Source organism: Lynx canadensis, chromosome B4 (assembly GCF_007474595.2).
Source record: "Lynx canadensis isolate LIC74 chromosome B4, mLynCan4.pri.v2, whole genome shotgun sequence".
Lineage (NCBI taxonomy): Eukaryota > Metazoa > Chordata > Mammalia > Carnivora > Felidae > Lynx > Lynx canadensis.
In genome coordinates this window covers 137,924,306-137,937,078 of record NC_044309.1, presented here as the reverse complement: position 1 = coordinate 137,937,078, position 12,773 = coordinate 137,924,306, and the positions used below count along the sequence as shown (strand labels likewise).

The 12,773-nt window shown below is 58.2% G+C and overlaps 1 protein-coding gene across 1 annotated transcript in view; it reads left to right on the top strand.

Moving 5' to 3' along the window:
* Positions 1-12,773, top strand: part of CELSR1 (cadherin EGF LAG seven-pass G-type receptor 1) — a 135,968-nt gene that overhangs the window by 87,976 nt on the left and 35,219 nt on the right. The window contains exons 6-9 of the mRNA XM_030320940.1: positions 5,362-5,519; positions 6,557-6,720; positions 7,166-7,291; positions 8,676-8,842. Coding sequence (XP_030176800.1) covers positions 5,362-5,519; positions 6,557-6,720; positions 7,166-7,291; positions 8,676-8,842 — 615 coding nt within the window. The remainder of the gene's footprint in view (positions 1-5,361; positions 5,520-6,556; positions 6,721-7,165; positions 7,292-8,675; positions 8,843-12,773) is intronic.

Sequence of the window (12,773 nt, the reverse complement as noted above, 5' to 3'; positions counted from 1 at the left end):
CCCTGGGGTCCACAGCTCCCGTGTGCAGGCCTGACCAGAGAGCAGGTGTCCTGGGAGGCGGTCCTGGCCCGCCCGGGGGGCAAGACCCAGTTCACACCCGCGTGTTACGGGCGGAGCTGAGGCTCGCCGTCTGGTGGTTGAGCGGAGTTCACGCAAAGCCCCGCGGGGAGGCTTGGTGTGGGTCCTGGAAGCCTGGGCCGGTGGGGCTGTGCTCGGCAAGCCCTCCCGTCCGGTCTGAACCTCGCTGTGTTTGAGAAGCGACGGCGGGGTACGCGTTCGAGGCCGCGTTTTGACTTCTCGCGACGTTCCCGCAGCCCAGCCGCGTGTGAGTTCTCTGGTGCAAACTTCTGTTGGTCGTTCCTGACACAGAGCGGGAATCCACTCCGTTCCCAAGCTTGGCCGCGCCAGGTATCTGGTTTCGAGGAGCCCCCGCGCCGCCTTCCCCTGCAGCCCACGTTTGAAACTGAACCCCACTCGCCTCCCCGATGAGGAATTGTTTGCAGCGGGTTAAAAGGCTGTAGAAACGTGAGCGCTTTGTAAGGACCAGACGCTTTTGTACACGCAGGCAAATCTCCACCGGCTGCTCAAGAACATCTGGAAGGAAGCGTGGGGGAGGGTCTGCACCCAGCGCAGAAAATAAATTGAAGGGAAAGGAAGAGGGACAGGACCCTAAGTGGTGACTTCGGTTTGGGGGACGCCAGCCTTCGCCCAGCCTGTGTCCAGCCCCTTTGGTTGTGAGAATCATTGCCACGAGGCGTCTCTATTTCCCGGGTGTTTTTCTTCTGTGCAAACGGGTGGCACACTTTTAACGATTCTTAGGAGTATCCGGGCCGTTCGTTTTGTCTTATTGTCTCTCTCGTCCCTGTGCGCCCTTCCGTGCGCACAGAGTCTCAGCGCGCTCTCCTCTGCCTGTGCTCGATCCCCGCGTCAGCGCCCCGAACAAGCGGCTCAGACTGCTGTCTTTTTCAAACGTGACAGGTGGACGCACCGAAGTAAGCCTGGTGCTTCTACGGCCCTCCGATTTCCTTCCCACCGGGGATTCCGTCGACGTGCCGGCCGCGCGGGAGGGGACGCGCGTTGTCTTCCCCGGGCGAGAACAGATGACCTGAGCCCAGATCAGATACAACTGCTGCTGTCTTTGTTCCGCTTCTCCGTCCTGCCCCGTCACGGCTGCCTGTGCGGTGACGTGCACACGGCCCACCCCGACCGAGCGCTTTCCCTTTGTCACGCATTTCCCTGCCGGTGACCGTCTCCGTAGGAAGGCCACACGCTGTCATCCCCGCTTTAGAGACAGAAATGGGGATGGCGCTTCCCAGAGGTCGTCCAGGTAGAGAGTGGCCACGGGGGTCGAGGAGGGTGGAGGCCCGTCCAGAAAACTGGCTTTTTTTCTTGTTGAGATGAAACTCACATCACATAAAATGAACCGTTTTATTTTTTTGAAGTTTATTTTTGAGAGAGAGAAGGAGACACAGCATCCGAAGCAGGCTCCAGGCTCCGAGCTGTCAGCACAGAGCCCGACGCAGGGCTCGAACTCACGAACCGTGAGATCGTGACCTGAGCCGAAGCCCGACGCTCAACCGAATGGGCCACCCAGGCGCCCCCCAAAATGAACTGTTTTAAAGTGAACAACTCGGGGGGCGCCTGGGTGACTCGGTTGAGCGTCCGACTTCGGCTCAGGTCACCATCTCACGGTTTGTGGGTTCGAGCCCCACGTTGGGCTCTCTGCTCTCAGCACGGAGCCTGCTTCAGACCCTCTGTCCCTGTCTCTCTCTGCCCCTCTCCCCACTCATTTTCTGTCTCTCTCTCTCTCTCTCTCTCTCAAAATGAAATACACTTTAAAAAGTAAAATAAAATAAAGAAAAGTAATAATAAAATGAACAACTCTGTGGCACTTGGTGCATTCGCAACGTTGTGCAGCCCGCTGTCTCCGTCAAGATGGGAAGTATCTTCAGCCCCCTGAAAGGAAACTCTACCCACCAGCGGTCTCTCCCACTTCCCCCCCCAGCCCCCGACCCCCCGTGCCTGCTTCCTGTCTATGGACTTGCCCCTTCTGGGCATCTCTTGGAAACGGAATCCTACAACAGGGGGCCTTGGTGGCTGCTTTCCCTCGGCATGTCCTGGAGGTTCATCTGGTCGGTGGCTGGTGTCAATTCTTTGTTCGTTTAAGGCTGAATCGAACTTCCGTGGAATGGAGAGGCCACGTTGTGATTATCCGTCCTTCTGTTGCCGGACGTTTGGGTTGTTTGTGCCTTTGTGCTCTCGTGAGCAGCACTACCGTGAACACCAGTGAGCGGGTTTTTGTGGGGGTCTCTGTTGTAAGTGTCTCGGGTCTCGCCAGCAGCGGGCGTTGCCAGGTCCTTTAACCTCTGTGTGTAAGTCGTGCGTCTCAAGTCCCCTGCCGTACGGATCTCCTGTACGATGGCCGCCCCCCATGCTCTCTTGGTGTTCTCCCGCCGGGGCTGACCGTGCGTTAAGCAGACTGGCGGGCGTGTTAGGTCGCTGTCCCTCGTGCTGCGTGTTCTGGGGCAGCCTCGGGAGGGGCGGGATGGTGGGGTTCTCCCGGGCACTTCACTGTGTCTCCCCTGCTGGCCCTTTCAGTTCTTAATCTGAGAATGTGGGGTTCTGTGGCCGAAAGGGCCATCGCTTCTGACCTGACGGCCCCTGGGTCCGGGAGCAGGAATTGAGAAGCAGGTGTTGGACGATGTTTATCGGAAACTGTCTGTTCTCCTAAAAGTCGCACTTGCTGCTTTGATGAAGTAACACCAGGTTTTGAAATCTCTCTTTTTTTTTAAGTTGATTTATTTTGAGAGAGAGAGAGAGAGAGAGAGAGAGAAAACAAGAAGGGAGGGGCAGAGAGAGAGGGAGACACACGATCCCAAGCAGACTCCATGCTCAGCACAGACCCCAACGTGGGGCTTGATCCCATAAACCGTGAGATCATGATCCGCGTTGAGATCACGAGTCGGACGCTCAACCGACTGAGCCCCCCCAGGCGCCCCTGAAGCCCGTCGTAAGGGTGAGCTGCTCCAAATACCAAGGTTAATTTTTGCGGGGGTCGGAGTGGGGGGGGAGTCTTTGCCTCGTTTTCCCGCCCATCCCGCGTGGATCCTGGAGCTCTGAACCGGTTTGTGGTTTTGCAAACAGGAGCTCTGCCTCATTAGAGCTTTGCAAGTGTAAATGCCATTTTTGTCTCCAGAGAAGTCTCCCGCCCATCCCCCCAAAATGCAGATTATACGTTAAAGATGACTCAGGGCCACACAGCCTGGGGACGGTTCTTCCCCAGGGATGGCAGCTAACACTTAAGCGTCCTATAATAGGCACTTGTGCCTGTTTTCCAAAGCGGGCTGCTGTAACAGCGCGAGCAAGCAGATTATTTTTTATACTCATCTGACTTGAATAACCAAAAGCGAAATCTTTAAGGATGGAGCTTATCAGGTCTCATGATCATCAACTGGTGCAAAAGAAACTGAAGAAGCTTATCCAGGAACTAGGATACCAGGTGGCATTAGATTTACCAAAGAAGGCTTTCCAGGAGACTCGTGTATCTCATTTAATGTCATTCTTGATGTCGCTGTAACATAGTGAGGACAGGTATTCTAATATTTGTATTTCTTAAAGACAGGGAAACTGAGGTTCACTGATAGGCCTTGGGCAGTCAGATGGTTGGCCAAGAGGGAGTGGTAGGCTTCCCCGGCATCACCATGTACAGTGGTGCAGGCTGTGCACTGCCCAACTTGGGACGGAGTGGGGGGGCACCACCAGGGTGAACAGGGCACCCCCTGGCATCACCCGGTGTGGCCACCTGGCTGAGCTCCTGTTACCAGCAGCTTCTTTGTCCTGCCTTCTGGTCCAGTGTCCCCCATCGAATGGATGCTTCTTTATTCCTCTGAAAACCTGAAGATTTCTTTTGGCATCCACTGTGTCGTTGTTATTTTCCTATTAAGAGGTACGGAGGTGATTTAGTTAATCCTCTATTATGTTTACAGCTCCTCGTTTCCAATACTGTTGTAAAGAAATACAAGTTTGTATCGTCTTATAAACACAAGCGGATCCCAGAACTCTCAAGTGGGGACACTGGGCCTGTTGGTTTTGGGGGTGATGGGAAGGATTGCTGGGGGCTGGAGAAGGCGTGTGTCTGTGGGGAGGAGGGAGCCGTGTGCCGACTGGGAGGCCTGGTGGCACTACGCGGACCACCAGCCACCCATCTGTCTGCGGGTTGGACAGACGGGGAAGGTGGCCTGGCCCAGCCCGTACCAGCCCTCTGGCCACCTGCTATATTTCTAGAACTTTGAGACCCGCACACTCACGTTGTCAGGCTCCCGGCCTCGCGCTGGAAGGATGTCCGAGGGCTGTCTGGGTGGACGTGCTCAGTGTCCTTGAGGGACAGGCCAGGAGACCGGTGGGGGACGCCCAGGGACAGGGGCGGGGCTGGCTGGGTGTTACTGTCATTGGACACTAACCACAGCTTCCTTGAGAAGGGAACCTGCTTCTTCCAGAAGTGAGCCGGTTACCCCCCAAGTCACCGATCCCAGAGGAATTCTTGTAACCAGCCCTGGGTGGGAAGACCGTGTGTGAGGCCCGCAGGGACGGCCGAGGGGGGAGGCTTAGGAGGCAAGTGGGGCTTGGCCTTGGGGCATGAAGGGTGGTTGACTTTGGGGCCAGTAAAGGGCATGGGAGGGTCACTCCGGGACGAGGAGAGGCCCCTGGGCCCAGGAGTGACCAGGAGCACCCGGGGGTTCACGCTCCAGGAACATGGAGGGGTGAGCAGGAGCCCGCTCGGGAGGCGTGTGGCCGAGGGTGTCCCAGGGCTTTGGCGTTGGCTCCTGTAGCAAAATACCACAAACTAGGTGGCTTAGGACAACACGGTAATGGAGGCCAGAAGGCCGCGGTCACCGTGTCCGCAGGGCCCAGCTCTGTCAGCGGGCACCAGGGGAGGGTCCCAGATCCCGGTGGTGCCGGGGAGCCCCTGTGCTCCTTGGCCTGCCGACGCAGCACTCTGTCTCTGCCTCCGTTGCCACATGGCGTCTCCCCGTGTGTCTGTCTCTGGGCCTGCCTTACAAGGTCACCGGTCACATTGGGTCAGGGTCCCCCCTGCTGTGGCGTGACCCTGCTTAGCTAATTACACCTGCAGACCGTTCATTTCCAAATAAGAGCACATTCGGAAGCTCTGGGAAGGACGTGAATTTCAGGGCTCCCCGGTACAGCCGCTTCGGGGGAACTAATTTAAAACAAGGCTGTCCACACGTGGCCTGGCCACGTCCTCATCCCCTGCGGACGGGAGGCATGTGCTGGCGCTGGTGAGCCCACCGCGGGCGCTTGAAGGGGACACACTCATGCCTTCTGTGCTTTCTGTCCTCACAGCCCAACATCGGCCGCCTGGGCCTGCCCCACGGGCCATCTGGAGAGAAGGTGGCCGTGGTGACCGTGGACGACTGTGACACGGCCGTGGCTGTGCGCTTTGGCGGCCTCGTCGGGAACTACAGCTGCGCTGCCCAGGGCACACAGAGCGGCTCCAAGAAGTGAGCATCCCCGGGGCTTGGCGGGGGAGGCCCAGGCGGTCACCCCCTGTGACGGCTGCTCCCAGCAGGGTCGTCCAGGGCGGGACCCTGAGGCAGGGCACCTGGGGCCCAGCAGCCTGGCAGCCCCCGTCCAGGCTGGAGTCAGATTCCCTCCCCTTGTTTGGGGCACCTTCCCTCTGACACGTTAGAACCTTCTAGAATAAGTCCTCTCATCAGTTCTGCCGAAAGTAATGGCCAGACCAACCCCGAACGGCCTGGCTTGTGACGGCTGGCTTGATGACCCCAGAGACTGTGGGATCGCTGGCCTCGATCCACCAGGCACGGGTCCCTGCGGTCCGGTGTTGGGTCAGTAAACCTCCCTCTGGTACGTCCCGGAGGTTTTCTGCGGATCAGCCTAACTCGGAAGCCCAGACAGCCCTAAGGCCAGTTTTGTGATGCCGGCCCCACCAGCCAGAGCTTTGCTCGTTCCTAATTGCGTTGTGGTGGAGTATTCAAGAAGCTTTCGACGTCCACAGTTGGGAGGACCTGATCCGTGCTGGGCATGGGAATGAAATATGCCTGTTTCCCCCCACCCCACCCAGCTGTGCCCATTGTACCAAGAAGAAAGCTGTCGCCTGGAGACATTAGACCCCTTGCCCAAGGCTACCCCGCTGCTCGCGTGGAACCAGGGCTCTCGTGTGCTGTGACCTCTTTAAGGTCATCAGAGCCTGGGGTGGGGAGGGGTAGTGCCACGATTTGGCATTGACTCGTGCCTGCTGGGCTGCGTGTTTGGCTTCGACTGGCCCAGGCAGTGGGTGGGACTCCCGTTTGCCCGGCTCTGATGCAGGTTTGAGGAGTCTGAGGCACAGAGAGACGTGAAAGCCAGTGGTGGCCCCAGAACCGGGACCTGCCGTGTGTGGTCTGACCTGTGGGCTGCCCGCCTCCCCTCCTCCCCATTCAGTTACGGACGTTCAAGTGGATGGGTGTGCCTGGCGGCCACCGGGATGTTACGGCAGCTTCAGTGCCCCCGATGCTGCCTCTCACCTTTGCCCCCGCAGGTCCCTGGATCTGACCGGCCCTCTGCTCCTGGGCGGCGTCCCCAACCTGCCCGAAGACTTCCCCGTGCACAACCGGCAGTTTGTGGGCTGCATGCGGAACCTGTCCGTGGACGGGAAGAACGTGGACATGGCCAGCTTCATTGCCAACAACGGCACCAGGGCAGGTGCGAACGACCGCCGGGGCGTTGGTGGCCTCCTCCACGTCCTGGGCAGTGACTTCTTCCTAGAGCTGACCACACCTGTGTGCAGCTAGCGGTGGGCCGTTAGGAGGGGGGCCCGGGCTCACGGATGTGCTGCTCTTGGGGCCTGGGCGTTTGGGGTGCCTGTGACACCGCCGGGCTGGGCAGGGCACTCGGTCCCCCGGTCTTGAGCATGTCACCAGGTGACCCGACGTCCCTGGACACGGGCAGGGCTTCCTGTACCATTCCGGGTCTGACCATCGGACTGCCACCAGAGGGTCCCGGCCTGTCCGCCTCCCCTCGGGGCTGCTGCTCACCGGGCTGCTTTCGCACCGCGGGGTTGGCGTCGGGGGCAGGGACCGGTCCCCCCGAGGCACGATCCCTTCACGTCTCCCGCTCTGAGACCGTACCGCGTGCCCTGTGTCCTCAGGCTGTGACGCTCAGAGGAACTTCTGTGATCGGACCTGGTGTCAGAACGGGGGCACGTGTGTGAGCAGGTGGAACACGTATGTGTGCGAGTGCCCGCTGCGGTTCGGCGGAAAGAACTGTGAGCAAGGTAAGGGCCTGGCATCCGTGCCCGCCCGACCTCGGGGCCTCGGACGCATCGCTGTCGGGTGACGGGGCTCACGCGGGCTGGCGCGGCCAGGGCCGCAGCCTCCGATGGCGTGTGCGTCCCCAGGCCCGGGCCTGGCGGGGAGAGAGGGTGGGGATGGGGGGGCAGCAGGAAGCTTGGGCTGCAGGGGGGGCCCGGCTGCCGGCGGGACACGCGCCCACACCCAGAGTTCCTGTCGTGGAGGCCGTGGGGCCCGGCCGGCCGTGGCTGTGCCAGAGTGAACAGATGCCAGCGTTGGATTTGTAAGAGCAGGAAACAGACGGGCCGGGGCCCGTGAGGCTGTGGTCCCCCAGAGGCAGCCGCCAGCTGGCGTGCCCTGTGCTGTTGGCGGGTGCGCCCCACCTGGGGGATGTTGGTCTGTGTGACAGCCGGGGTCTGGAGGACACGGGGCGGCTGGCCGGCACCCCGTTTGTGCAAGGGTAACACACTGGATGGGGTGTTGATCCAGCTCCGTGGTCCCCCCCCAAACATCTGGAGCCCTCGGCTGGCCAGCGGCCTTCCCATCTCGGTGCCCACGACCAGGAAGAGAGAAACAGTGGCCCGCATGCCTGGGCATCGGAGCCCCCCCAAGACACAGATGAGGGCTGGTTAGGCTACAGGGTCGAGGTGTTTCTCCGGGAACACGTGTGTGGTATTCACTGCAGGCTCACACCGTCCCACCCACCGGGAGACCGCCCTCCCCACAGCCCCGCCCCCGCCCCGTGGGCTCCCCGCACAGCCCCACCCCCGCCCCGTCGGCGCCCCACCCAGTAGGTGTCACGTAGGGCAGGGAGGTTGGGCTCACCGCGCCCCCCAGCACCCCATCTGCTGAGCCCAAGGATTCTGAGCCACGACATCCAGCCCGAGAGTCCCCCCCCATCATGCCCTGGCCAGGGCTGGAAACCCCCAAGCCCCAGCCTCACTCCCCGGGAAAGTGTCGCACGCCCTACCGGGTGGGCTTCTGTAAGCCGCTGGCTCCTGTGCTCGGAGACCTAGAGATGGACGCCCGAGACTGGCCTTAGTCTTCGTTTGGTTGGTTCCTTTATTTTTGAGATAGAGTGTGAGCAGGGGAGGGGCAGGGAGAGAGGGAGAGAGGAGAGCGCTGACAGCTGAGAGCCCGATGTGGGGCTCGAACCCACGAACCGTGAGAGCACCACCTGAGCCGAAGGTGGGCGTTCAGCTGACCCAGCCACCCAGGTGCCCCTGAGACTGGCCTTTGTATTGCAGTGAAAAAGGCCCAGAAATTTTTCCCTCCCCTCTCCCGGGAGCCCGTCCTGCCCCCCTGCAGCCGGCAACGGTTCTCAGAGGCTCGTCTGATACCTGGGGCCCCGCGTTTCTGTGTCCGCAGTCATGCCTCACCCCCAGCGCTTCAGCGGGGAGAGCGTCGTGTCCTGGAGCGACCTGGACATCACCATCTCCGTGCCCTGGTACCTGGGGCTCATGTTCCGGACCAGGAAGGAGGACGGCGTGCTGATGGCGGCCACCGCAGGCATGGCCTCCAGGCTGCGTCTCCAGGTGAGGGGGGACCACGTCCCACCCGGGCGAGCTGAGTGGGGCAGCCGGAGCCGCCCAGGCAGCACCCCCCCCCCGCCCCCAGGAAGCACGGCTCCCCGCGCACACAGGCAGGGAACCTCACCCCTGCGCCGCCTCCCTCCAGGGAACCTCACCCCTGCGCCGCCTCCCTCCGCCCGCACCGGCCCGGCGGGGTCCCCAGAGTGAGGAAGAAAGGAAACACGAGCCTGCTTTCCCAGCCAGCCGCACAATCCGGCCATTCATGCCAGGGAAGAGCGCAGGGAATCCGGTGTGCAGCCACGATTCCCCCTGGGGGGATTGATTCCAGCACTTTCTTTTCTTCCATTATTCCTGAGACGGGGGCGGGGCGCACGGGGCCGGCTGGACCCAGCAGCCCAGCTCCTCAGCTGCGAAACTCAGCCAAGGCGTGTTGTAGACAGCGGCTGTGGCCTGCGGGCATTTCGGAACTAGAGGGGACGCAAGCTGCACCTTCAGGTAGAGATGGGGGGCCCGGGGCTGGGGTGCCGCGTGCAGGTCTGCGCCCCCACTCTGCCGGGGCTTTCCTCGATGTCCCGAACGCTGAGTCTCCTCCCGCGTGTGCTCTCTTTACCTTTTTGCAATTTGCTGTGTTGTCTATTTTAAATGTCAGATAAGCAGAGTTCCTAAAAACCTTTTATTTTATTTTATTTTTTAATGTTTATTCATTTCTGAAAGAGGGAGAGAACACAAGCGGGTAAGGAGCAGACAGAGAGAGGGGGAGACACAGAATCCGAAGCAGGTTCCAGGCTCTGAGCTGTCAGCACAGAGCCCGACGCGGGGCTCGAACCCACGAACCGCGAGATCATGCCCTGAGCCGAGGTCGGACACTTAGCCGACTGAACCACCCAGGTGCCCCTCCTAAAAACCTTTAAGAAATGGTTTAAACACACCGTATTCGTTAATCTCTGTGCCACAAAGAGCTCCCCCTGCATTTTCCCAGCTCCACAGAGATTTCACTTGGAAAAACAAGGAAAGTTATTGCCGTTTGTGGAAGTCACCCAGCGGCCCTGTCAGGCTGCCTTCGTGCCTCTGGCCCAGTGTCCTGGTGGCCGGAGGGAGGGGCTCTCACCCTCGACGCCAGCCTGCGGTTTTGCGATATTCGAGGGCCCAGGGGACCCTGCCACCCGGGGAGCCTGGGTACGGGCCTGCTCTCTCTCGGCTCCTGGTGCCTTCTGTCTACAGTGACGGGGGGAACAGGAGGTTCTTGAGTAAACCCTCCACCTCCGAGCCCCTCGGCCAGGGGGCCACACCCAGGGATTGTCCCTCTTAGAAAGCCCACTTTCTGACCGCCTCCTGATGCAGCAGCGGCACGTGGGACCTGTTCCTCGCCACTGCCCTGGGCCCAGGGACTGGTCCTTCCGTCCAGTGAGGAGTGGCCTTAGCTCCCAGAGTAGGCTGTGCTGCGGTCAGAAGGTCAGACGTGAGATGGACCCCACGGAGCGTCCACTCCAATCTCTTTTTGCTCAGCAGAGGCCTAGAGACTCTGGGCTCTGGGCCCCACGGTTCCCTTGTGCCCCGGGCTCTGTAGTGCCCACAGGACCCCCTCCCATCGCCCCTGTGGATGGCACTTGGAAATGGCAGGGGCAGCGGGTGGGGACACAGGCACTGTCCAGCGCCCCCTGTGGGCTCTGTGTCGGAGGTCAGTGTGGGCAGGACCTCGAGGGCTCCCAGTGGACAGGCAGGCCCCAGACTCGCCCACGGATCAGTGAGGACGGGGTGCCAGGGGGCCACGACTAACCCTGTCCGGGCAGGGGGGCTGGGGGCTCAGAGCCCGGACGGAAGCCTCTCTGTCTTCCACCTGCCCGGCTCACCTGCGTCACCGCTCAGCGGCATTTCCAGCGCGGACCCATTCGGGGGTGCTGAAGGGGGTACCTCTGTGCCTCCGATAATTTCAGCTGTCGCTGTTTCTCCTTAGTAACTCGTGACTTCAGAGGTTTCCAGGCAGTCCCAGAAGCTAGGTCCGGGCCAGAACTTGGCAAGCACACTTTTGCCTCAGGATGGCATTTTTCTCTGTGGTTATCTCACGGTGGGAACAAATTAAATTGGCTCTTTCGATTCAGGTGATGAATTGGAACTTGTAGGTTGTCCTTTGGCAGTGGGGTCTCCGTAGGAAAAAAGTATGCTTTCAGGAGGAACAACACTGAAAGCCACAGACTCCCGTATTGTTTGAGTAATTACGTTATGGGTAGCTAATCCAAAAATTTAGTTTTTTTTTTTTTTTTTTTTTGGCCAGGGACTGTGGCCAGCCCCTCCCTGTGGAAGGCTGGGTGGCAAGAGTGGTGGCCTTGGGGGGAATCCTCCAGACCTCGGTGGCCACCCAGAAGGGCGCTCCAGGGCCCGAAGGCCGGTCAGCTGGGCGTTACTGGAATGTTCTGGGTTATTGCCATGTGGTGTGTTTGAACACAGGCCTCCTGCAGACCCTGTAAGCTCTGTGGGGCAGCCGCGTAGGTGTTCCTGGCCTCTGCGGCAGGCCAGACAAGCTACGGAGTCCTCCTGCAGCCCAAACAATTTGGGTAATTGCACTCAGGCGCCCTCGGTTCGCCTGCATTGTCAAGGGAGATAACCTGGCCATTGTTGAGTGCTGCCCCTCTTAAATCCGGCGACAGACCTGAGGTGGTGAGCAGTTACTGTGCATGGGCCTGGAATTCATTCTGTTGCCTTTGTCTGTAGACATATGTTATTTTTATTGTTGATCCACTGGCCTCAGGGTTTTGTTGCAAGGAAAGAGCATAGCCAGGGAGATTAAGGACATTGACTTAAACTTCTGTGGACAAATGGAGACAAAGCCGAAAAAGGTAAAAAAAAGTCCTCTTTATTTCACTCTCGATTAAGACCCAAAACCAAAAGGGGCGCCTGGGTGGCCCAGTCGGTTGTGCGTCCAACTTCAGCTCAGGTCACGACCTCACGGTTCGTGAGTTCGAGCCCCGCATCGGGCTCTGTGCTGACAGCTCAGAGCCTGGAGCCTACTTCGGATTCTGTGTCTCCCTCTCTCTTTGCCCCTCCCTTGCTTGCACTCTCTTTCTTTCTCTCAAAAATAAATAAACATTTAAAAAAAATGAAAGGAAAATAAACATTAAAAATTTTTTTAAAAAGACTAAAAACCAATATACGTTATTGGTTGCATAATCTTGGTAATCACTTAAAAACATTTTCTGTTTTCCATTATGATTTCTTCTTCGATCCTTGGGTATTTAGAAGTATGTTTCTGGATTAGCAAACAGGTGGCATTTTCTAGTAAATCATTTTGTTGTTGATTTTTGCATAGTTGCAGGTCAGGGAAGGCATGCTATGTGATTTCAGACCTTTGAAATGTGTCGAGACCTGCTTCGCAGCCCAGCATTTCATCGTTTTTTTTGTGTAGGTCCCACCTATGCCTTGAAAGAATGTGTGTTCTATAGCTGTGTTCTGTAGTGTCCTATATACATGAAGTGAGTGAAGTTTGTTAATTGTGGCATTCAGACTTTCTATGTCATTGTTGATTTTTGTGTCTGCTCAGTTGCTGAGAGAAGTGAGTTTTAAAAGTTTGCAACCTTCATTGTGGATGTCTCTCTTGTTCCTTTTAGTTTTGTCAAGTTTTGCTTTATACATTTTGAGGCTGTGTTGTTAGGTGCATACAAATTTAGAATCGCTTTATTTTCCTGGACAAGTGACTGTGTCATACTATGAAAATTGCCTTATGTCTAGAATTTTTTGTTTGCCTTCATGTCTACTTTGTCTCCCTTTGTCTCACTCTACTTTGTCTCACATTAATAGAGCTACACCAGCTTTCTTTTGGTTGGTGTTTACGTGATGTGTCTTTTTCTAGCCTTTACTTTCAACATTTCTGAATCCTTATATTTTATGTTTGTCTCTTTTAAGCAGTGCATTCGTAGTTGTTTTTTATGTAACCTATTCT